General features: G+C 35.9%; 1 protein-coding gene across 1 annotated transcript in view; it reads left to right on the top strand.

Annotated features, from left to right (window-relative positions):
• The window catches only part of CNTN5 (contactin 5), a 251808-nt gene that overhangs the window by 42152 nt on the left and 184398 nt on the right, over positions 1–25258 (top strand). Inside the window, exon 4 of the mRNA XM_009889417.1 lies at positions 8897–8992. Within this exon, the coding sequence (XP_009887719.1) occupies positions 8897–8992 (96 nt within the window). The remainder of the gene's footprint in view (positions 1–8896; positions 8993–25258) is intronic.

The raw sequence follows: 25258 nt of genomic DNA, 5'->3' as shown, positions 1-25258 counted from the left end.
TTTTTCTCTGTGTTACTAACACTGTTACAGATCAGCCTCCCTAGAACCACAACACATACATAGTGATTTTCCAATAAACTATAGGGAGGAGATTTGTTACTGTCAGTTCTATATGATATCATAAGCACTGTACTGTGCTAGTCATTCCATGTTTAATCATGCAAAATTCTCACTGGCATTGCTATCTTTAGTCACTAATTAAAGGAAGGAAAAGTCACATCTAGTTGAAGAAAGTTACAACAAATGAAATGGTGTTTGCAATATATCCTTGAATGTTTGGGATTAATTTTATTGAAAAAAGTGACTAAAAGAGCAAACAATAAAAAGGGAAGAAACACGCATAAGTACAAAGGAAAAAAGTAAGAAAGTAAAATTATCAATATCATGTATACAGAATTTATACAGATTAATATACCATTCAGTGCCAAGAAGGCATATTAAAAAGGATGCAAATAGAAATGTATGTTTCTCAAGACGCAGATAACATTATTTAACAAAATGTGTTTACAAAAAAATGCATTGCATATATTACTCAAGTGATAATTTATTTGCTCAGAAGATCTGGAAAGAGTATCATTTATTGACCCACTTTATTTTGATGATTAAATGTTGGCAACTGTATTTGAAAGTCTTTCCTTTGATTTGTTACTCAAGGTGCGTTGTTTATTTGTTTGGGTTTAGTTGTTGCTCCTAAATGAGAGATCATGAATTGAATGAAAGGATGAAAAAGTCTTAACTATAGTATTTCCACTAGGTTCTGTGTTTTGCCTTGATATTGCAGTATGTAGATATGAAAGACAGCTGAGAAGCATGCTGAAATAATTCTTGTGAGAATAGATGAAACCTGACAGACGCAGAATGATTGTAGTTAATTAATCATAACCATCAACAACTCTAACCACAAACATCCTGGATATCATGCAATTAACATGGCAAGTTGAATCATATAGCAGCTCTATAATTTTCAACATAATCTTGTTATTTTATTCTGCATGTAAATATTTCTTCTTCTAATTCACTTTGATCCCGTACTTCAGGATTTATGAGTGCAGAAATCCTCCTGAAGTTCAGGGAGATTTTGGTATCTACAATCTCCCTTTCTTCTTCAATGGTGTGGGAAGAATTAAGCTTTATTGATGACAGTGATGGTATTCATTGATGTTACTGAAATTAGGTGTAGCAAAATAAAAAAATTCTTCAAACTTCCCAATATACATAAGACTCCTGGGGTACCTTTCCATGATTGATTAGATTATATAAAAAATTAGTAGATGGCCAAGTGAAAATGTGGAAAAAGCATATCAAATTACATTTTATATAAAATCTATGTAGGATCACAGGTAGTGAATATTTTAATTGAAAAGTAGTATTCCCTTTTAAAAAGTATGGCATAGTAAATAGAGGAAAAATCTATCTTTTGGCTTTCATAAAAAGTTCTAATTTTCTATTTAATAACAAGTAATTAATTATGAATAATAATCTAATTTGTGAAGAAAAAAAATGCCATTTTTGATACAAGAATCAATACATCGTTTTAGGAAATATTCCTATATATTTCTTATCTTCACCAGAATAGTTAATTATTACTATAATAAACTGCAGTATGGTAGCATGTGTTAGCCACATTCATGGATTCATGACTTCTCTGTGACAGGAAATGTAGAAAGTACAAAAAGATGTTCTCTGCTTGCAAGAGAAAATAGTGAGACATAGCTAGATAAAACTGGACAATAAACAGCATAATACTACAGAATGTGGTAGACCAGGTATTTTTGAATTGTTATAATATATAAAAATTATATATATAAAAATATGTCATTAAGGACTGAAAAAACAATGTTCCTGTAATTAATTACTCCTCTCCATTTCCTGGTGAAAATTTAGTTCACGGCTCATGAATCAATGCTGTATACATTATAGTTCATGCTGACAGCATGGTAGAAAGAAAATTCTTTTCTTTTTACAAGAACCCACTCAAGGACCACCATTCTTCAAAGATCCCTTAATGACTTCTCTTTTTTTCTGAGAAAAAAAAAAATCACTGTAGCATCTGAGAAAGAGTCTGGAAGACGTTGATCTAAATATAAGAAAATACAGGATCTTGTGTCTTCTTTTCTTTATCTTTTACATTTTCAGACAGGAGTCTTTAAGCTTTCTCCTGTGCTCCTCATCATCTTTTGTTGGCACTCCTTGAAAATATCTGTATAACCACTCCCTTTCCTTAAAGCTCTTCATTGGCTCTGCAGATGTACAGAGAAACAGAGTGACTGGCATAAAGGCTTAAAATACATCATTGCTTCTCTGTACTCTCTTTTTCTGTTGTGTCTCATTATATAATTGTACAGTAACTTATTTGAGAAAAGAAGTGACCTTTTTCAGGTCATGTCAGACTGATGATCCATGAGGGATTCAAAAGCTTTCTGGTAATAAATAATAACAGCAGCAATGATAATAAGCGTGGTACATTCTAAAGTATTTGAATGTTGCCCTTATTTTGTCACCTAAAAGTCATATGGTAATGTGATTTTTAAAAGTTCAGGATGTACGCTTTTCCCATTAACCGTGGAAAGATGATGTTTCTGTCATGGCAGAAATCTTTTTCTTTGAGCTTCCTTTCACACCTTTTCTAGTTAACATCTTCAGTATTAAAAGTTACTCTTAGGTCCAATGAGTAACGCTAATAATGTAGGTCTACCTCTTTAATCTGGTATTCCTAGAAAATAGGTGTATGTCAATATAAAATGATCTATTAATTTCTTTGGGTGTCTTGATATTCTGTGAGTATTGTATTTAATTAATCCAATTTAAAAGTTCCCTATACAATCATGCATGTAATTTCTTTTTAATACCTACCTTTCATTCTTCTGTAGCCTGTATTTATGGCTTATTAAACACAACTTTTATATTTCCCATTGTTTAGAGTGTACAGTCAAAACATGTTTTTGATTTAGGTTATAATGGAATTTTGAAAAGCATATTTTTAATGGAATTCTTTTCCCTGTAAATCTTACCTTTTTTAAAGAGCCACAATTCCAGCTCAAGGTCTATTTCTTAGTCCTGTCTTTCAAACACAAGGAGAGGAAGGCTACCCTCTCTGTAGTGACAATGCAATGAATAGGTTTGTCCTTGGCCTGACAAAGAATTTTACCTCGTGTAGAGCTATTTTTACCTTATTAGAAAGAATATCGCTCGCTTTATACTTATCTTTACCTATCTTCAGAGTATGTCTTTAAACATTTTAATACATATCATATGATGTCCATTTCAAACTCCATAATAGATTTGCACATAAAATAGTTTAAACTCACAGAACTGAGCTGGCAGAAGATGTTGCTCTGCACCAGTATAATTTCTACTTTAAAAATTAATTGACTGGTTTAAGTCACTGATAATGAACTACAGAGCCTTCCACAGCTTCAGTGCTAGGTTACCAGGCAGTTAATTGCCTAAAACAAAAACAAGATCTGTTTTTCATTTTTAATTTGATCCTAATTTCATAGTGGACCATTTTCTGGGTCACAAAAACTTAGCCCTTCTCTGTTGTGCCCACCAGCTGCAGCCCACTGACAGACACAGAGGATGAATGATCCCCACTATGCATGCCTGAAAGGCAAACTACAGTAAAGGTGGACTGGAAGGCTATTAAGTGTCAAAAACTGCTCCAACTTTTGTACAAGTCCTTCTGTCAATGGCAGAATATTCCCCTTTTTATTTAGTTGTTTATTTTGTTGCTAGCCCTGCAAAGCTTTTTTGTTGTTTTAACTGCCTTGAGATTTTTCTCATTTATTTTCCATTACTCCTTTCACCTTCTTCAGAAGTCTGTTCGGGTCTTATTTAAACGGATACTCTTGAGGTGGTGAGTGTCATTCTTCCACAATGCACATCAATACGTACGTATGTGTGCTGAGAGAAACCCATGCTTCAGCTCCTCACAGAAGAACAGGGATAGCCACTGCAGAGACAGCCACGCTACCTGGCAGCTGCTTTGGATCAGAGATCTGAATGCTTTCCCAAGTTTACAACTTCTGTGAAAGATCCAGCACTACACTGAGCTAATTGTACCTGAAGTACAAGTAGGACATCCAGAAAGCATTGCACCAAACCCATTGGATTTAATGTCCTGCATCTTCACTATCTCTGGAATTTCTCTACTGTTTCCCTTTCATAGTGGAGACCACTCCTGTGTCACAGGTTGTTCTCTCTATAATAAAGAACAAAATAATATAACATAACATAACATAACATTATATAATGTAATATAATATAATATGTATAATATTTGTTGAAAAGAATATTTTTTAGGAATAAAGACAATTGTGCTGCTCCTGTGTAACACTCCATCCTATATGTTCTTTCCATGTCTTGCATATGTATTGCTAATGCTATGTTTTCGTTAGAAATGGTGACTGACACTTAACTATATGTTTTCAAAGAGTTCAGGGCTGTGCCTCATGTTAAAGAGTATGGAAGTCATGTAGCTAAAACCCCAGGAACTGCTTTGAAAATAATATAATAGGTCTTATCATCTTTGCCGGTAGCACTGAGATAAAAGTAAATAAATCTAATCTTTCAGGGCAGAAGACGAACACCTATGGAGCACAAAAAGGCATTTTCTTATCAATCAGCCACGTACATCATAATAATATGAAGGATAGACTCATTCTGTGTGGGGCTGTCTGACATGTCACACATGACAAGTTTACACTGCAGCAAGGATACTGAACTGATGGCCAGCGTTGCTGTGTGAGAGGTTACAGTACCCACCTCTAAAGCTGTATTCTGTCCATCCTTTTATTTTATTATCTATTTTTTTAGCATTTTTAAAGTAAAATGATAGGGTTTTGAATACTTTTTCAGTAGCTGTCTTCTTTTTACAATATGGCTAGATATGAAATGGCTGAGATTTACAGGAAATTAATTACTTTTCCCTTTCATTTGATTCTTCCATATTGTAATTACTATTTTAATGTAGGGTAACTGCAAGCATGAGCCTTCACCTTTCCTTCCTTTTAAGCTTTCCTACATTTATTTTTTTTACAGCTAAATCTCTGCTTTTGTACCTGTTAATCCCCTTTTTTACTGTATGCTAACAAGAAACCAACAGATAGCCAAAATTGAAAGCCCTGTTACCTTCGTACTTTAGTTTGAAATTAATTGATTTGAACAAATAGAAAGTTTATTCACACATAGTAGTTTTATTTTTAAATAAAAAAGAAGATCTTTAATTTTCATTTGGAGGAAAAAAAAAAATATTTGTCCCTCACAGTGCACATACAAAACAGGAAATGGGAAAAAAAAAAGTCCTGAGGTTACTATAGCTAATTGGAAAATTGCATTTATTCACCTGAGGGAAATAAAATAGGAGAAACTGTAAAACTTTTACTTCTGCCTATAGAGGTTACAATTTAGATGCCACACATTTTCCTTCTTTTGTGTTGACCGCTTCCAGGTTGTGCATCATGGGTCGTCAAAAACTTAATGTAAAGAATGAAAACATATAGCCCTAGGAGACACAGGATTCTACATTAAAATTAAGATATTTTATCCTCCAGGAGCGATGTGTAAATTATAAGTTTTTTCAAGAAAATAAAAAATACTTTCCAAAATTAATGATTTTTTTAAAGTAATATTTCAAATTGAGTACAGAATTTAAATCAAAAGACTGGAGTTCTTAATTTTTTAAAACATAAAAACATTTTTGAAAATTCTGGTTAATTATTTTCAGGCTTAGAAGAAATTGCAGAAACAGTCTGTGAAAACAAATCTCAGAGATTTTTTTTAGAAGTAGAAAAGGTTTCTTCCTTGTCCTGCTGTCTATATAAATTGTAAAGAATCTCTCCTTACACCACTATGAATTTGTACTATTGACCTCACAATATTTTCATTTATTCAGCTGTTTGATTCCCTGATCCAAATGTTTTAAAAAAATAATAATTCTGCTTTTATAGCACATATAGCAGATTTGCAGTATGGGTTTCAGGTAGTCAGTAGTATTAAAACTCTTTTTCTGATGACTGCAACATAAGTTCTTTTTTTTTCCTCCAAATGCTGGGGAAGGAAGTAGTGCTATGATAATATCTATTCCTACACACAGAGAAACAGCCTATGTATTTCTCACAGAGCAGCCCTTCTGGCTTCAGAGCATCTTCTGCGTCCAGTACTGCCTCCAGTTCTGGGCTCCCCAGTTCAAGAAAGACAGGGAACTGCTGGAGAGGGTCCAGCAAAGGGCTACAAAGATGATTAGGGGCTTAGAACATCTCTCATATGAAGAAAGGCTGAGGGACTTGGGTCTCTTTAGTCTACAGAAAAGAAGATTGAGGGGGGATCTTATTAATACTTACAAATACTTAAAGGGAGGGTGCCAGGGGGATGGGAGCAGTCTTTTTTCAGTGGTGCCCAGTGATAGGACGAGGGGTAATGGGCATAAACTTGAACATAGGAAGTTCCATCTTAACATGAGAAGGAACTTCTTTACCTTGAGGGTGGCAGAGCACTGGCACAGGCTGCCCAGAGAGGTTGTGGAGTCTCCCACTCTGGAGACATTCAAAACCCGCCTGGACACCGTCCTGTGCAACCTGTTGTAGGTGACCCTGCTCTGGCAGGGGGATTGGACTAGATGATCTCCAGAGGTCCCTTCCAACCCTGGCCATTCTGTGATTCTGAGATTCTGAAAACATGTTGAAGCCGTGGCACATCAGTTCAAGCTCTGTCCACATTTTAAATTCACAGAGGTTTGTTCATGCAAAGGCATTTGAGGACTAAATCAAACTGCATGTTTTAGGAGACCCATACAGAGAAGATTAATCATATTTTCTTGAGAAGGAAGGCTACAAGAACAATTTTTATGGTAATTTGTTGTTATTCTTGCCTGAAAAAATGACCTTCAAAAAAATCTTAAAGGACACAATATTTTGACAAGGACACAGCGATAATGCATTAAAAAACATGATTGTATTCCGAAATTGTGCATTAAAATGAAAGCTAAACATTGGTTTCTTAATGTGCTGCAGACATTATTGGTTGATATATCAGCTTCCTTTTAGAAAATTACAGGACTTAACACAAACATACATAAAGTTGTAGACCCAAAGTCACGTGCAATTGAAATCCAGGCATTCTTAACTAAGAAAACTTTGCATTGCAAGCTGCTCTCCCACCCAAAACAACTGTTTATGCAGGGATGTACCAGCCCACTACTTTCTAGACATAAAGTAATAATTACATTTCTGCAGAATACTGGTAACATTCATTAGGTGACAATTTTAAGTGAAATGACACCAGATTATATTATAACCCATGGTGCGCTTATTTTAAAACGCAATATAATATTTCATTAACTATTGCCTAGCAAAATTTTGCATAATTTGGGAATGTTGCCCTATTATTTGTTAAAATTCTGCTGAAGCACATCCACCCTTTCTCTGTTGAAACATGGTATCTATTGTTGAAATCAGAGCACTGAGTTACTTTGGCCAAAGACAGCACCGATTTAGCCACGCTTCAGTTTTTGGCTTCTGCCTATGCCCAAGATATCTTTTAGAAATGTGAAAAAGCATTTGGAAAGATTATAGGTCTCTTTGTACTTAAAAAAAAAAAAAAAACACCTAATCCCCATTATTAAATCCATCAAAGATCAACTCACATTACTTCTGAAAACCATTGAAGTTCAGTTTCATGCACTACTAGGCATGGAGCAAGATGTGGAGTTGCAGCACCTGACAGACAACTGTCAACTGAGTGCAGTTAAGAAAGTAATAATTCTTCTCAACCTATTCAACCTGTTTGGTACCGTCTGGCTCATACCAGCACCTTGGTCTGTACGCAGAAATGAAGAGGTATGGCTACATGTCATTGAATGTCACTAAGAGATGCTCCCACTGGCCCTGTCTATTCATATTTTGGATCCTCATTTAGCACCTGCTGAAGCTTCTGGTCCTTTTCAAAGATATCTTTGGGTACCCTTATTGCAGCTCTCTTCGCCTTGATTCACATCAGAGACAAATGTCTCTAGAACAACCCTGAGTGAATAGAGTCTTTAAATGGCATCGGTGGCACTGAGGAGCAGATGAAGGCTCCAGTCTGATAGCAGAACTGAGCTGTCGTATCTCTTCTGCTACAGATACACATACTGGAGCATAGCTATCCACCTCACATGTGAATCCAGGTCCAGTGTTCCCTGTGGTAAACAGTAATTGGATCTTCTGGTTGAGAGGCTTTAAATAAACACAATGAACTCTTCACAGCAGCACCCTACAGCCTCATTTAAAAGTTTTTGTACAAAAAATGAAATGTTCCTTATACCCCTGCTGGAGGGAAATTTTAGAGGGAAAATATATTTACCCACAACTAGACTGTGTTTCTAACAACAAAGAAATAAGAAGGAGAGTATTTAAAAAGAATAAATGTGCTATAGACCAGGTTTGGTTTTAGAACCAATGTGGCTGATTTACCCTTCTTCTCATCACAATGTGCTGTGCACTGGCCAGATGACGTTAGCACCATCATCAGTCTGGATATTAGCAAAGGTGTTCTCTCCACTGTTATTTCTTTTTCTCACTGCATATGAATCACTTCTACTGGTGAAAAAAAAAATGAAACAGGGTATGGCAAAAAGAAATAAAAGCACTTTTAAATGTTTCTGTAAATGGTATATATGTTGTCTGCTGCTTTTTCTTTGATACTGTATCCAAGTGCACTAAAAAGAGTAATAAAGTGCTGAAGCAACATGGAATTTTTTGTAATGGAAATAGATTTATTTTTAAAGGCCCTCCTATTATAGATTAAGGTATGAAAACATGAACTGTCAGCTTTACAAGAGGAAATAAAATGTAAGTCACAGTAGCCACAAAATTTAAAATCTTTGGTATGTAACTAAAATGCTCTGCTTTTTTGATAGATCTGGGGAATTTTAGTGGTCGGACAAGAAGTGCTGTCTCTGTACGTGAAGGTCAAGGAGTTGTTCTGATGTGTTCCCCTCCACTTCATTCACCAGGTACAGTAGGCTGCAGCGTGTATGCATGCTGGTCCTTTAAAGTTTGCTCATTATTGGGTGTTCAGTATTTTAGATATAAAATGTAGTTGGTTGTAGAACTTCAAAAATGAAATATCCACCATTCTGCTAACAGTTTGGGGAGTAGCAAAGGAGTAATTAAACCTCATGTACTGCAAATGCCACTGAATAGCAGCAGAATTTCTGTTACAAGATTATCTTATTCCCAGTATAAAACTTGAATGTAACAACAATAGTCTCTGTGCCACCAGTGGTGAATATCCTGCCTTGAGGTCACAGAATATTTCTTTCAGAGTTTAGAAGCCTTCAGAAATTGTTCCAAATGTCAGTGTCAATACATTGTTGTTGAATACAAATTTTCCTTTGTGTTCAGTACTACAGCCATGATTTTGGTTGCTTCCTCTCGCTGTATTGGTTAGTTTACAGTAAAAGTGTATCATTGCTAGAAGTCAGAAACATCATAAATCCCATGAAATGCCTGTGGAATCCCAAATGAAAGTGTAGATATTCCAGAGAGGTTACATTTTTGCTTTTCAAATTGGCACTCCTGCAATGTCTGCAGATAACTATGCACGTTTTTACATTTGCATATCATATAACACCTGGAGACACGATGCTACGATGCTAGACAGAATATCTTGTTTTTAAATAGATGCTGTATAGCCTATCCTTTTCCTCTTTGGGAAATGAGGTCTGTACTGAGGGGATTTTTTCTTCCTCCAAATTTGAGCCCTGTAAAAAAGTCACATTGCAGATGGAAGAGCTGCAGAAAAGAAAATCTCTGAGTTTCTGTTAGAGAAACATATTCAGTTTCTATTTATACTGGAATGATTGTTATTACTATATTGCAATTATCAATGTAATTAACACTTGTTATCTTCTGGCTATCTCTCTGCTTTTCTCTCTTCTGAGTACATTCTCTTGTTCTGGATGCCTTTATTTCTGAGTTTGACACTACAGTCTATGTGATAGAATTGAGTACATGATGTTAAGGCTTGATTATGATAAGTAAACTGAGAGGGAAAGGATGTAGGCAGAAAAAGTGAGAGACGGCTTCAACACCACAGCTCAATTTGATTTCCCCAAACAAACTGAGAGTGTAAGGATAGATGGGCATCAGTAGTGAAGTAGTCATAAGCCTTGTAAAAGCTGTCATACCACAAAATGCACCTTATATGTCATCAGGCTGTTTATAAATGTTTCCCTAAAATTATGCTTTTAAACTTATATTTAGACAGATTCCAATGCAATTTTCTACTATAACACACACATTGCCTTTGATGGTGAAAAACTGGTATCTTTCATTTTCATCAGTGGTCCAGCAAACCCCCTGCTGTGGAAACCACTGTGCTCACAGGCAGCGTTCGGTTGGTTAAGTTTATATTGTTTGAGCACTGGCATGCTATGCCAGCAGGAAAATTACTTCTAGAAAAATATTTTGAGCCCCTGTTGGCATAACTTTTTCACCATAGCTATGCCAAGAAAGGTTCTGCAGTATAGAGGAGCAATCACTGAAACCTGAAAAATCGCACTGATACGCAAATGTAAACACAACCTCATGTGAAATTTGGCCTTCCTTTTGTTTGTCATGTAATGCAGAATCACATGCAATTTCCCTCCAGCTCACTACTTGCAAAATACTGAGGGGTTGTGAGTCCTTGTGGTACCGCAGTGGGACTGCAAGTGGTAGTACAGTGGTTGGAGTCTCCTGGGAGAGGGGAGAGCTACTTCCAGGCCTTCCACACCTGGTGATGTTTCAACAATAAATCATCCCACAAAGCTCTGGCAATAAGGTACAAGACATTAATGATAGATGACTACTAGATCAGAGTCTGTTTGTGACAAATTATTTCGTACAGAAGCAGAACTTTAAGAGGGAAGTGTATGAATTCAATTATGAAATTAATCAGTGAATACAAAACTTCTCTTCCAGTCACAAAACTGGTTTGCAGAGCAGAGAAACTTCAAGGATTTGTGTGCAGGAACATGTAAAATACTTTTTTTAATTTTTTTTATAAAGCATTTAGTTTCTGGATATTCCATTTTAGTTTCGGTGTCTGATTTGCGCAGATGGTATTGTCTTTTAAATAGGCCTAGGAAATTTTGACCCTTAGAATCACCTGGGAGATAAAATTTCAAGTGAGTACTAAGCCATTGTAGTGGATATAGCTACACTAAAGACTATTTAAAGCATGTTTGAAATCTGTGAACATCTAACATTAACAAGACCATGAGTTATGGGAGTGTTTTTGATGACAGAGGATTTTTTGTGGATGAACACTGCAAGCTCCCCTATATTGATTTATTTACATTGATCAGCACCTTTAGAAATAATTTTCACTTACTTATCTCAGAAGATAAATCCATGATACAATATCAAACCTAATCATTCTCCATAACCTCATAAGCAATTCGTCCTTCAACAGAATCCCATTCCTCAATCTCTAAAGTCAATAACTACTTACAAACTAGCCTACGAATTTCAGGATTGAGCCTTTTTAGAAAACGACAATATCATTGTGGGAAAAGAAAGATGACTTAGTGAAAGAACACTATATTAAAAGAGATATAGGTTTATTAGCATGTTTTCAAATAGAAGATAAAGTAAATACTTTTCATGGAATATTACCCACATTCCGTTCTTACAGACCACAATTCTAGAAAAATCTGAAAGTCTTTACAAAGCACCACTGACTGAAAAAATACTACACTAATTTCTTTTGGCAAGAATTTAATCAAAAAACAAGTTTCATATGTATACAGGCTTGATTTCTGTTTATTAATGCTGTGATATATTATCAAGAGGTAATGCAATAAACAAACAAACAAACAGAAACTTGTCATATATGGAGATTATTCATGTGGGTTTTCATTAGATTATTGTCCAAATATTTTACAGAGGAAATAAGACACACACACACCCCAAAAAAAAAAAAGCGCACATGAAATATATTCAGAATATTTGCAGTGCAGATTCAGATGAGAAAATTAATTCTTGGTTTTAATAAATGAGTTTGTTAAGTTATTTTCATCTTTGCTGAGAAATAGGTGAGCAGAAAAATGAGGGAGTTTTTTTGGGAGAGAAACTATTCCCTCTTTTAAAATGGTGATGGAAAATACATTTAACAAAAAGGATTATGTGCAAATTCCTTATGAACAACAGCCGCTAGCAGATTATTACCTCCTGCTTTTCCTGGACCATCAGTCCAAAAGAATGCTGCATCTGACTTCATTGGGAGTCCTGTGTTAGGACCCTTCAAGGACCCTTCGATTTTAATGCGTCTACTACAGAAGCTTTTCCACTAATACTTTTTTTCTTGCGAATCCTTAAGTTGTCCCTTGTGAAATATATTAATCTTGGATAACTTGATCATCCATGAACATAACATTTTATCCTTTTTTTTTTTTTTTCCTTCCATAAACATAACATTTGATTCTTCCTTACCCCCCATTCGTTTTTCCTCCAAAGAAATATTTCCTGGATATTTAACTCTTAGGTACCCTTACTAAGCAAGAGGTTCATTAATTACCAAATGCTTAAATAACAAGCTTTGTTTGATATCTCCATTTTTAAAGGCCTCTACTGCTTTTTTTCTGTAAACAGGCTTTTCATTGTGGTATTCCACAGGATGTAAATATAGGGTTTTATTCAGTCATTTAATCATCTTAATTACAAGCTTTACCATAGAGAGATTAAAAATGAATGGAAGATTTCATCCAGATTTACATGTTTCACTCAGAATTAATACTTTCAGCTGAGCTTTTTAAGGCTTTTATGCAAAGCTTTCAGTATGAGCTTAATAGAGAACGACGATTCCCATTGTTGGAATGAGAACAGCGCTGATGCACGCAGGGGAAGGCAGATGCGTGCTCCCTCCCGCCTCAAGCAGAGGCTGCCGTCTGGAAGAAACACTGCTACATAACCTTTCCACAGCATGTGACATCTGTACAGATGTTAATCTATAACTTTTTTTTTTATCTCTTTCTAAAGGACAAAGCTGATCTTACACAGTTTGGAAACTGTGTTATAGGTTTCATCTTTTGTGCCTCCCATTTAGTATTACAAAACTGTAGTTTTCATGAGAAATGCTTCACCAAAGATGATTAATGTCAGCGCTATGGGGATCACAGTCCTTCCCATGCATCTTCTGGATGCCTGGATAGTGTGTCACTAAACCGGCAAGCTGCTAAAACAAAACTCTTTCTCCCAAGGTCCAGGAGGTTTTGTCCTGTTCTTCTATTTCCTACACAGCTGTCCTAGTTCTCATATTAACTGGAGAAAGTCACATCAAATAATGTTTTTTTTAAATCGTTCTGGGATCCTGTTTGTGTGTACTTTGGACATACACAGAAAACTACTTTGGAAGTAAACACAAACCAATCACTTCTCAGTGCTCAGGGTCTGCAAAAGGAATCTGAAAGCTCTGTTTGCATTAAAACTGCAGCTTTAGGCTGCAGCTCCATTACAAGTAGGAGACAAAGTCCGACTGAAGTGCAGTAGCTCTCTAGTCAGAACTTCCCCGGTTAGGCCCATACTGCACAAGTTATACATAGAAATAATGAGGCAGGCTCTAAATGACCTCATTCAGGTACAGAACTGTTAGGAGTAGACTTCTCCAGGCAAATTAGTTATGATAACAAGGTTGTTATATTTGGGCTGGACTGCCCTCAGTGTGCTCATTAGCTTGTTTACAGGCAATTGGCTCTGGTATCTACATGCAGGACATGGCAAATTCTGTTTTGAAGGCATCCATGCACCCTCTGGCTCTCCGTTTACTAAGCTGGCTTCTGTGAATGCAATCCACAGATATCTAGTTTTATATATATGAAGGTCACAAGGTCCTCTTAAGGCTGTGGATTCAGTCCCAGGTTCCAGGCACCCAGCAGTGGCATTTCAGTGCACAGCATCAGAGAACTTCTGTATTTATGTGGATCTACCCATTACCAGTTTCTTCAAAATCATAGGAAGACTGCATGAACTTAGATCCCTGAATCTCCATCTCTCTCTAGACAAGACTGGATGCTATTTCATCATGCTAACCTGTCACTACAGGTGAGGTTTCTTACTGACCACAATTTGTGATATTAATATAGTTGTCTATGTAGTAAACAGTAAAGTAACATCCAGTTTTTGTCTACTATACATTTTTTCAACCCTGACTTTCCAAATCAACTTTAGCATAAAAATCTGTATAATTTGCTTCCAGCAGAGACCAATGTGTAGATGAAAGTCACATTTCTCCTCCCACCTTGAGAACAAGGAGGACAGTTTTGCTGGTTCTTATCAAAGCACTGGCCACTCACAGTATTCCCAAAACAACAGCTGGACACATCATGCCTCCAAACATGACTCTCCCTTAAGTTAAACAGAACTTATTCATCGGTCAGCACCCTCTATTAGTACGTATAGAGGGGAATATGTATGAAACTGGTGATGGCAAATAGAACATTTCACATTCACGAGACATAACTATCATCTCCTCCTAACTGCTAGACTTGCTGAGAAGGCAGGAGTGTTTAACACCCTGATGCTTCTCCTTCTACTAGCAAAAGTGAGATCTAGAGGAACACTGAAGTTTGGTGTTGGTTTTCTGCTTTGTTTTGTTTTGTTTTTCCTTAAGTCTTATTAATGTTTTAATGGAAGCCAAATATGTGTACTAGACTTAACGAACAGTTGACCTGTAGTAAGGGGTTCTATATGAAGACATGCAGGACAGCTATCTTAACTCTGTTTTGTTTGTCTTGTAAATGCATGCAATAGTTTGTTCTTTACCCATTTTAATTCATTGTGGGAGCATGAAGCATGCCACTTAAGTAAAGGCATTAGAAAATTATTGTTAACTGTACAGGGCAGAAAAGTTTCTTTAATAAACCCTTAATACGTCATATATAGAAGACAAGATGGCACAACTTCTCTATCACTTATTTACATGCCCATAACATATAAATGACCATAATATATATCTAAAATGTTTCAAAAACACTGTTTTGAGAGCCACATGTATCAACTGAATGAGTTAGCTATCATGGATTGATATGGAAGGATTCCTGCACTTCCCTTGTAGGCTTTGTTATATTTTTGCATTTATTTGACTTTGAATGCTAACGAAGCTTGAACTTTGCTTTTCAATAATGGGAGGGGAAAAGAAAAGTGTTAGAAGACAGGTTCACAGTCCTTTAAGCTATATATACCTGTCCTAATTCTGGGTTAATTCCATAGTGTCATTTTACCTCTTCACCCACATTTTTCCTTTGAAGGATCATATAGTAGATGTTTCCATCTTGCATCTGCTACTTTATCACTTTTACTAGACTGCTTTCGAAACTTTCTTGTCTAGTAATGCTAATTCCCATGTGTGTTATCATTAAAGTAAATGTCCATGCCCCCTGACATGGCTCAATATAGGAATCTGTATTCCTTATCTGTGCAACTGATTGATGACTCTGCCTGTAGTTTTCATTATGGAATGAACAAACACAATTAACTTCTTTTTTTTTTTTTCTTCTATGGTCTTTTCGTTACTCAATACACGACCCGTAATTTTGCTGCTGACTTCCCTGGAGCACTTTATAGGGTTTCCTTCCTCAATCTTGTTGAAGGCATGCATCTGAGAATATGAAATTTAAGAGTTTGGGAATGATAGAATTTTCTGTAGGGTAGCACTGTAACAAGCTATGTTTGCCAATAAGGAGCTAGTCCCAGTCTGTTGGCAATGTGTTGTTATTAGATTTTAATTACATTTTAATGATCTGCATGTGCCCCAAATTCTAGGCAATGTCTGTACAGTAGGCATATGGATAAATAATTATCGATTTAAATTTTCTTGACATAGAAGTCTACATTTTCTCTTATTTTTATTTTTTTTAATAGATTGAAAAATAATAAATGAACAGAAGTGCATTACTGGTCCAACTGTATTAAATTTTCCCAAGGATCTTGTAATTTGGTATTTTTTTAAAAAACCTTTTCCAAATGTTATCACTGTTGATAAATCACCCCCACCCCCTTAAAATCACTAATAATTATTTCAAAATATGCACTGAGCTACACTAGAAATGGAAAGTTAATGTCCTTAGACCCACTGGATCTGGTCTTCCCCTCAGGGACTATGAAAAAGTAGTGAGAGAAAGCTGGTTGACCTTGGCCAATTAAGCCAGCGCACAACGTCGGATGAAGGGGCAGCCCTGACAGGTCTCTGCTTAAGGGACGTGTGCTGTAGTTTCACAGCCACACTATTGTCAACAAATATTACCCCAGCTGCCAGTTCTAGGGAATCAAAGTGCAAGAATATACCAAGGGAAGAGGCAGGAAGCAAGGGAGATTAATTAATTTAAAAATGTATTGAGTATGCTGTCCCTCAGGCTCGTGCTCCACTGCCTTTCAGGCGACAGACATATGGGGCTATTTGTCTACAGCTTGACAAATGGGACAATAATGATGAAAAGTTTCTATAGTGGGCAAGCTCCTCTTCCCTAGAGATAAGTTACTAGCCTGTTACTGAGATGACCCAACAAATTAGACGTAACTATCAGGAACCCTTCAGTCTAGTGATTAACCAAGACAGCTTTGTCCTGCCAGGTTTAACAGAAACGTCTGTTCATGGTATCACAACCACATTTCTGCAACTGGTATTGTAAAAGTACCAATTAAGTTAGGAAATGGTGTTGCAAAAACTTTTTCTGTGGCACAGGCTATATAACTTCTAAAATAGCAGGAGACCAACATTAATAGATTTAAGATTGGAATAACATGCAGCAAAATTCACCCTCTCGTAGTAACCCTCCCTTTAGAATCCATTTGCTGTTTAGTTCAGATGTTTTACCACACTGATGGCTGAAACAATACCATTTTACAAACATGTCAGGTAGTTCAGAAAACCCATTTTGTTTAAGACAGAAAATTCCTAATTAATACCAATTACCTCTCCACTTCATACCACGGAAAAGAATAGAGTGAGAATGCACACGTTAATCAATGTAACTAAGGAGAAGAAGCCAGAAATACAATGCTGATCAGACAGCTGAAACAAGAGGAAACAAGAAGGAGGAAGAGATGAGAAATGATTAATTTCTAAGGGTCTGGAGTCCAGCTTTTTCTCTCCATTACCATTGTGGGGAAATCTTAAAGGATTTGAAAAATGATGAAAACAGTGGAGTTTGCAGAAAATGCAACTCTTCCCAGATTAGGCATGATTAACTGAATTCAGCGATGATTCTAGCAGAGAGGACTACTAAAAAGGTCAGTCTTGATTCAGAAGGAGAAAGCTTTGGACTGAACTGATCTGACTTCTATAAGATACCATTAACAAGTTTCCCTATATAATCAATTCAGTTATTCCTTATTTTGTAAATACCACATGTAAGTGAACTTATAACCATTTGAGGTGATACAGTGCTTAATGAGACATAGATTTTCATATAGCCTTATTTAATAAGTTCAGGGAGATTGTTCCAAATAAATGAAGCATTATGAAAACAATTCTAGTTGGGATATCTAGTTTTCATTTTTCTTTTTTCAAAGGGGAAGTTAGAAATTGTTTAGAAATGTATATTTGGGTTTATTTATGTTTTTTTTTCCTACCCAATACAATTGTAACTGGTATGTAACTGGTAACCTAACAGTAAATATGCTAAAGACAATTGCTTGTATTTTTCAAGGAGAAAAGGACTGAATATATGTAAGTATAATATGATAGAGTTCAGATAGAAATTGGAGTGATTACAGCCAAATCCAAACCCCTGTGCAGGAGCACATGCGAATCCTTTATCTTCTGACAGCAAAAGATGTTTTCCAGAGCAATAACAGTGGAGAAGTGACTTCTTTTTGATCACAATGCCATCTTTTTAACAATGTGATAATTAATACCATACTTAATTCTGATAATTTGATTGCCCACTTCTATCTCCTGTGTTCTCATGCTATGTTCCAATATTGTTAAAATCATTGCTGATGACTTCGTTAGCCAGCTAATACAATTCCTGTTGCGTTGATGCTGTTACCCTAGAGCAGAGAATCTTTAACTGGAAAATTTCACTTCATTTATTGACTTATTGAAGCGTTAATTTTCATGGTATTTTCCTCTTTCAGTAATTAAGAAATTCTTCCACTGGAGACTGCAGGGATAAAAATTCAGGAAGGAGAAGGGAGAATGGAAAGAAAGATATAGAGAATACTGGTGAAGGGTTTGTCTCAGTTTGACTTTTTCTGCAGAACCACAAGAGTGGAGTTTAGCAAACTACCATGTAGTTTCAATCCTGAAGAGTCTAGCTTCAGCTCTGTCAAATGCAAGATGGAAGGAAGAAGCACTAACCATTTTGCAGAAGACAACAGAAGATGATCTAGAAAGAAAAGACTGATTGCACTGATTTACAGTCCAGATCATATGACTTTACAACATCATGCTTAATACTTGAAAAGGGCTTTGAAAAACATAAGTAGTCTTCTGAAAACTATACACATAGCGCAGGAGGGAGCAGAATTTCCTGTTGTTTGCATTACTTAAATAATGATATTTCTTTTACAGAAAAAAAAAATCAGGGAGTTGAACAAATATCTTCTTTTTCTATGTGGTATGTGTATATATAATGTGACACATCAGGTGTCACTTTGACTGCTATTGCTACATGTTTGAGGAGAAGAGATTATAATCATGGGACACTGCCCTAGGCTGAAAGTAAGGCAACAAAAGGCTATGTATTATCTCTAAATAACAATTGTGTGACAAGCAGAAGATGGATGGATGCAGTTCACTGGCTTTCCAGTAGTGCAGAACAATGTGCACAGGGACTCAATAGTGTATTGTCTGTATGTAGAAACAGGTAAGAATTACGGTCTCTACACTGTTAAATTTTAAATGATTGATTGTTACTGAGGTTATTTGTAGTGATTTATTTGTACAACATGGTTGAACAGCATTATCAGCATTCTAGGGCGGTTTGCTAATGTGACATGTATCTTCCTCTTCATCTGCACTTCGAGTTATTTTTTAATTAAGGTGAAAAAAAAATCATCTGTCTCTGTCATTCTTAATACTTAAAAATTGTCTTTTGGGGACTATAAATTTGGTTTTATGTTATTCTCTGAAACATATGTTCACATGTTCCACTGTGTTCAGGAAGATGTAATGGAGGATCCATTCCTTGATACATTTAAGCCTACAAAATACACCAAGAAGGAGCTGAGCACTAGACCTTGAGCATCTGGGGGAATATGTGATTTATATTGCTGATATTTTTTTTTTTTAACATTTGAAAATCAAGTTCAGAGGGAGGATGAGGGACTAGCTACCCATCTCTGATGTTCATCTACACAGCTCCTAAGGATTCCTTGACCATAATTTTGACCATATTTTGTGTGTGTTTTGATGTTTCTTGTAGATGTACAAAGAGCTGGTGAGGAGAGGTAAGAATACTAGAAATTAGAAGAATTATGTATTAGTGGAGATTTCTCTTTTACTATGGCCTGATTCGTGACTGCTGGGAAGTCACTTCCTTTCATCTTCTTCAGTTTTCCTATATAAAAGTGATGGTAATGGTACTGCCTTTGATTTGAGATCTCAGGATAATAAATACATAGGAGCAAAGGAGCAGGCCCAGGGAAGATCCATCAATCATATTGTGCCACGGCCATGGTGGGATTCACCAAACACTGACCTGCAGATAGACTGAGCAAAAGCCTTTAAATATATATTAAAACACCTAGCACCAAGAGAATATAAAACAGAGAGGCAGTGGGGTGTATCTTAAGTTCAATATGTGCAGCTATACAAAGGTGACTCAACAGACTCCGAGTACTCAGCTTTTGCCAATACAATTCCTATGACAATAACTGCATGTAGAGTGGTGAAGGCTGTTAGAAAAGATTGTGTTCTGAAGTATAAACTAGAACTGCAGTAGCCTTTTATTTTCATTTCTATACCAAGAAGTCTGAAACTGAACCTTGTTAAATAAATCTTTCTGCTACTATTAATCCTTCCTGGCATCAGGAATCAAGGTGAATGAGGGATAAAGCAACAAATTTAAGTTGCTTTATCGGAAGTACAAAAAGCTAAATTGAAACATGTATATAAACTCCTTGAGAGACTGATACTTGTAACAGGAATACTAGTATTCTCCGCAAAATTACAGAATTTGCTTAACAGAGGTTGTGTTGTTAAATGATGAGTAAAGGAAAGCTAGGGATGCAGAGATTTTGCATATCTCCACTGAAAAATAGATAATAATGTCACTCTTGCACTTGACAGGTTGATATTCCACAAATTTGGATAATCATCATCCTATCATTACTAAGGGGTTATTTTTTTGTGTTGATGGGTGTCCTTGTTATGCCTTCAAAATGCATTAATCCATTGGTATCGTTGCAGTGGTCATAAAATTAAACTTCCTTGTAATGCAGAAGCCCACTTGGGCGCAGGATTCTGGGGTTCACTGCAGGTAACACTGCTCTGGAGTGTGACTTTTCATTGTGTTCACCCATGCAGCAGACATAAGTAAGAAGAATCAGACCATGCTGGAGTAACTATCACACTGGTGCCATTAAAATGTAGAGAAACTCAAATATCATAGCATGATCAGAGAAAACAAGAGAGTGTGAAAGAGAATAAAGGAGAAAAAAAATTACTTTAAATTCTGTTTAACATTTTTCCAGAGAAAACAATTTTTGCATATAAATATTCTATAGTGGTGTGTTTTCCTGAGCATTAAACAATATACTCATTATTTTCTAATGCCACAATTTTCATATGAGTACAATTGTTATTTAGTCATTACCACAGAATTGTTGTTCATTCATAGAATCATAGAAGGGTTTAGGTTGGAAAGGACCTTGAAGATCACTTCAAATTAGAAATAATTCAAACTATTAAGAAATAATCAACTTGTGTTACCATATATTCAACACATTTCTATCATAAAAAAGTTCCAGTAATATTAATAATAAGCTATCCAAATCAGTCACCAGTGACTTGTCCTGCACATTTGTCACTGTCAAGTTTTATATCTCCTGTAGATCAATGATTACAACTGCATAGGTTTGTTTTTCACTGTAGAAGTGTTCAGCATTAGAGGACAAAGAATTCCAGAACTGATCCTTTTGATCATGCTTTGCAGTCAATTTTTAATCCTTTCAATGCACAATAAGTTAATTTTGTGGTTATTCAAATTCTTTTTAATTAATATATAAAACATGAATTCCAGGTACATTTCAGAAACTATGCTGTCTTTGTTGATAAAAAGAACAATAAAAAAATACTGAGTTGGTTTGACTAGATTTATTTTCTACCAATATTTTTAATTATATCTCATTTTTTACACTGAATATTAATCAAGTCTCATTTTAATCATTGAATTATTTCATCAAAGTTTGAAGCTGACAAACTTATAATGCTGTGAGTCTTCCTCATTACCCTTTCTAATGCTGGAACAAAATAATGCCTAATTCTTGTCTTTGGAAATAAGACCTTTAAGATCATCAAGTCCAACTGTTAACCTAACACTGCCAAATCCACTACTAAACAATGTCCCTCAGCACCACATCTACCCGTCTTTTAAATACCTCCAGGGATGGTGACTCAACCACGTCCCCGGGCAGCCTCTTCCAATGCCTGACAACCCCTTCAGTGAAGAATTTTTTCCTAATATCCAGTCTAAACCTCCCCTGGCACAACTTGAGGCCATTTCCTCTTGTTCTATCTATCCGCTTGTTACTAGCAAGAAGAGACTGAACCCCACCTCACTAAAACCTCCCTTCAAGTAGTTGCAGAGAGTGAAAAGGTCTCCCCTCAGCCTCCTTTCCTCCAGGCTGAACAACCCCAGTTCCCTCAGCCGCTCCTCATAAGACTTGCTCTCCAGACCCCTCACCAACTTCATTGCCCTTCTCTGGACACACTCCAGCACCTCTATGTCTTTCTTGTAGTGAGGGGCCCAAAACTGAACACAGTATTTGAGGTGCAGCCTCACCAATGCTGAGTATAGGGATATGATCACTTCCCTAGTCCTGCTGGCCATAGATGTTTCAATAGTTCTATAAAATCAGTATTGTTGATTAAAAGAGCTGCAATGCTAGTGCTTAAATTCTCAATTAAGTTCTCTGGTATTACTTATTTAGGCTGTTTATTGCTTTCTACCATCCACTTTTCTTCTTTTCGTAGAAAGTATCATTATACAGTGACATCTGCGTTACCTGGTATGGTATAAAACATAGAGCGTCTGTTTATATGGAGCATTTCTGAATGAATCCAAGCTGCAAGAGATTACAATCACTGCAGAGCACAGAATGAGAATCCAAAAGGATAAAGTAATTGGAGAAACAGCTTGCAATAATTAAAAAAATTCAGCAAAATGCAGATTACTATACTTACCAAAACATCGCGTAGAATAAAGGGTGATAAGTGATTAAACAGCATTCTTCCTTAGAAAAATACTGCTATTACCAAAAAGTGAATACTTAGTAGAATGGAAAATTGCGTACTTCAGTTCTAGGACATACTAAGAAGACTTCTACCTATAGAGTACGTGAGACTATTATTGCAATTATCAATAGTGTTAACGACTCAGCATACTATGTCCAGTTTTGGGTCCTGTATTATAAAATGTAGAAAAGCAATAGAGGTGACAACAATAAAACTAAGAGGAGGATTCAAAACCATGACTTTTAAAAGATTTGGTTGATCTAGTCTCAAGAGAAGAAGGTTGATACAGACCAGGGTAATAGTCTTCCATTGTAACTGTAAAAGTTTTATATTGGTCATCAATAAAGTGTTTTCAATGCTTTCAATCTGGTAAGTTAAATAAGTAATAAAAAGTATAGAAAAAAAAAGAATATATAGACAAATATTAAGGAAAACTGTCTCATTATTAACTAAGCAATGAAATAAGTTATTCTGAAGATCTAAATTTAGTAACTTAACCCACTGGACATTTTTAGAGACTAGGCTGATAATATCTGATCTTTGCCTGAGGGCAAAAGAAGAGCCTGAAGGACATTTGTTCTTGAGTTCATTTTGGTCATAATATTTTGATTCTTTCTGGAATAGACTTTTTTTATATATATATATATAAATCATGCCAATGACAATCAAATACACATAATAATCTGGTGTCCTTTCCCAGAAGCCATATTTTTGTTGTATGCTATTTGGTCTCTTTAAAGAGCCTGTGTATGAGAAAGAGATTTCATCAGTCTTTACACATTTCGATGCCTGGCTACATTTCATACATGTCAGATATACAAATGAGACTATATTGGCTGTGTACACTGGTAATGACAATATAATATTTGTATCCTCCAGTACAAAATCAGTCCTGACAGTACACTTACCTTTTCTACCATATTTTTAGTTATTAGCTGTGTGAATGGTTATAAGAAAGACGATATTTGAAGATTTATCACTGTAATTAAATCTGAACAAAGACAAATATGAAATCTGAACAAAGACAAATATGTGATTGGTAGAATTGTGTTTCAGGTAAGTGAGCAGTAGATACAGAGCCCCCAGAGCAGAAAAGAAGCAATTTCATTGCTAGCTGATAAATCGACAATATCTGTTTGCTCTATGTGGGTGCATTACAATGCAACAAATAAATTACCTTAATTAAATATTTTCTTGGAGGATTAATGAGCAGTGATAATAAGCCACAGAAGCACAAAGAAATGTACCAAAATTATTTATCTGGTTGTGGTGGGAGGCTGGAGGAACAACCCATTGTTATCATCCATCTTAGCTAAAAAGAAGCCTTCCCCCTTCTGAATGTGCGGTATTCTCCATCATTAGAGAGTGCTGCATACTGCCCCCTTATTCTGTAGTTGGCACAGAGAATATCCAAACCTCAAGTGTGATGACAAAGGTTAAAACTGGGCACTTGAGATAAAATAAGGTATCTTGTTTTCAGTAGGTGAGATTTAGGCATATGTTTTTCTTGATATTTTATTTTGTTTAAACAAAATATTTCTGAATGGTAAAGCAAAGCCATCATGCAAATTTCATGGTTTATAGCTATGAATAGTAGATTCAGCCTGTAATCTTGAGTGCACTTTTTGCTGCTTTTTTTTATCAATTAAAAAAAAAGAAGAAAAGAAGCAACTTCTTCAGAGTTACTAAAACTCCCAGATTATCTCAGATTTTGGCTGTCACCAGGCATCAGTACCATTTATTCATCAAGTACTGCCATCTTGTGGAATTTGAGTAGTCAGATGAAATCCTAAACAGAGGAAGAGAAATATAGTTTCCCAACAGGATGCTGGAGGAGATGGAGTACTATATCTCCCACTGCATCACAGAAAGAAGACACAAAACAGACTTATTTCTTGTACAAACACCATAACTCCACAGAAGTGCAATTACGGCATGTGCATTTGCATGCTTTGCCCTTGAAGATGCGATATTTAGTCATTGTATGGACTGTACATACATACAGACATACATACACATTTAGGTTTTAGGTGGCCTTGGAGTAGTTTGTATGGTGACTTTCTTGTTACGTCTTCACTTGCCACCCAAAATACCACTTAGCTGACAGAACTGATGAAAAGGCTGTCCAGAATCTGCATGTTAAAAGGACGAAACAAGCAATTTCTCAGGAGAAAAGCCTTGAAGCAAATCTGGGAAACATTCGGGCACTAACAAACCCGGGAGTGAATATGTGGTGCTATCTGAATGCCTCCAGCATAGCTCTTATTACAATACTTAAGGAGTTATTTCTTACCAACCCACAATGACAGAAAGACTTCTGTATTACCATAGCACTGACATTTTCTGCATCAAAACGATACCTCCAAAAGCACAATACAGCACTAACAAAAATGCTGATATGTCAGTATTCCAGCTTCATCCATTATGGGAAGTACATCACGTTGTGACAGTTTAGGAATTAGTGTTATGAAATGGAGAAAATAGATCTACAAAAATAATGTAAGAAATTATAGTAAACAAAATTTCACACCATAAATTCCTTTTGGCATGAGATAGATGCTCTCTTATCACTACTTTATCACCAAGTAACCCAGATTTTCACCTATATAACCCACTAAAAAGTGCTTGATAAGACACAGAAACAAATTGGACATTTGGAAGGCTTTCCAAATTATCTTCAGAAAACAGATACAAAACTCTTTAGAGATATTTTTCTGTAAACAAGGCTGGTCATTCATAAAAGGAAATACTGGTTTTGCGGTTACCAAAATGACTTAAATCATTTTCACATGAAGGCTTTGCATCTAACAGAACTTACAGCAGACAGTCCGCCTGCCCA

This window comes from Charadrius vociferus, unplaced genomic scaffold (assembly GCF_000708025.1).
Source record: "Charadrius vociferus isolate BGI_N301 unplaced genomic scaffold, ASM70802v2 scaffold87, whole genome shotgun sequence".
NCBI lineage: Eukaryota > Metazoa > Chordata > Aves > Charadriiformes > Charadriidae > Charadrius > Charadrius vociferus.
Note: the sequence above shows the minus strand (reverse complement) of the source record. Positions and strands in the feature narration are given on the sequence as shown.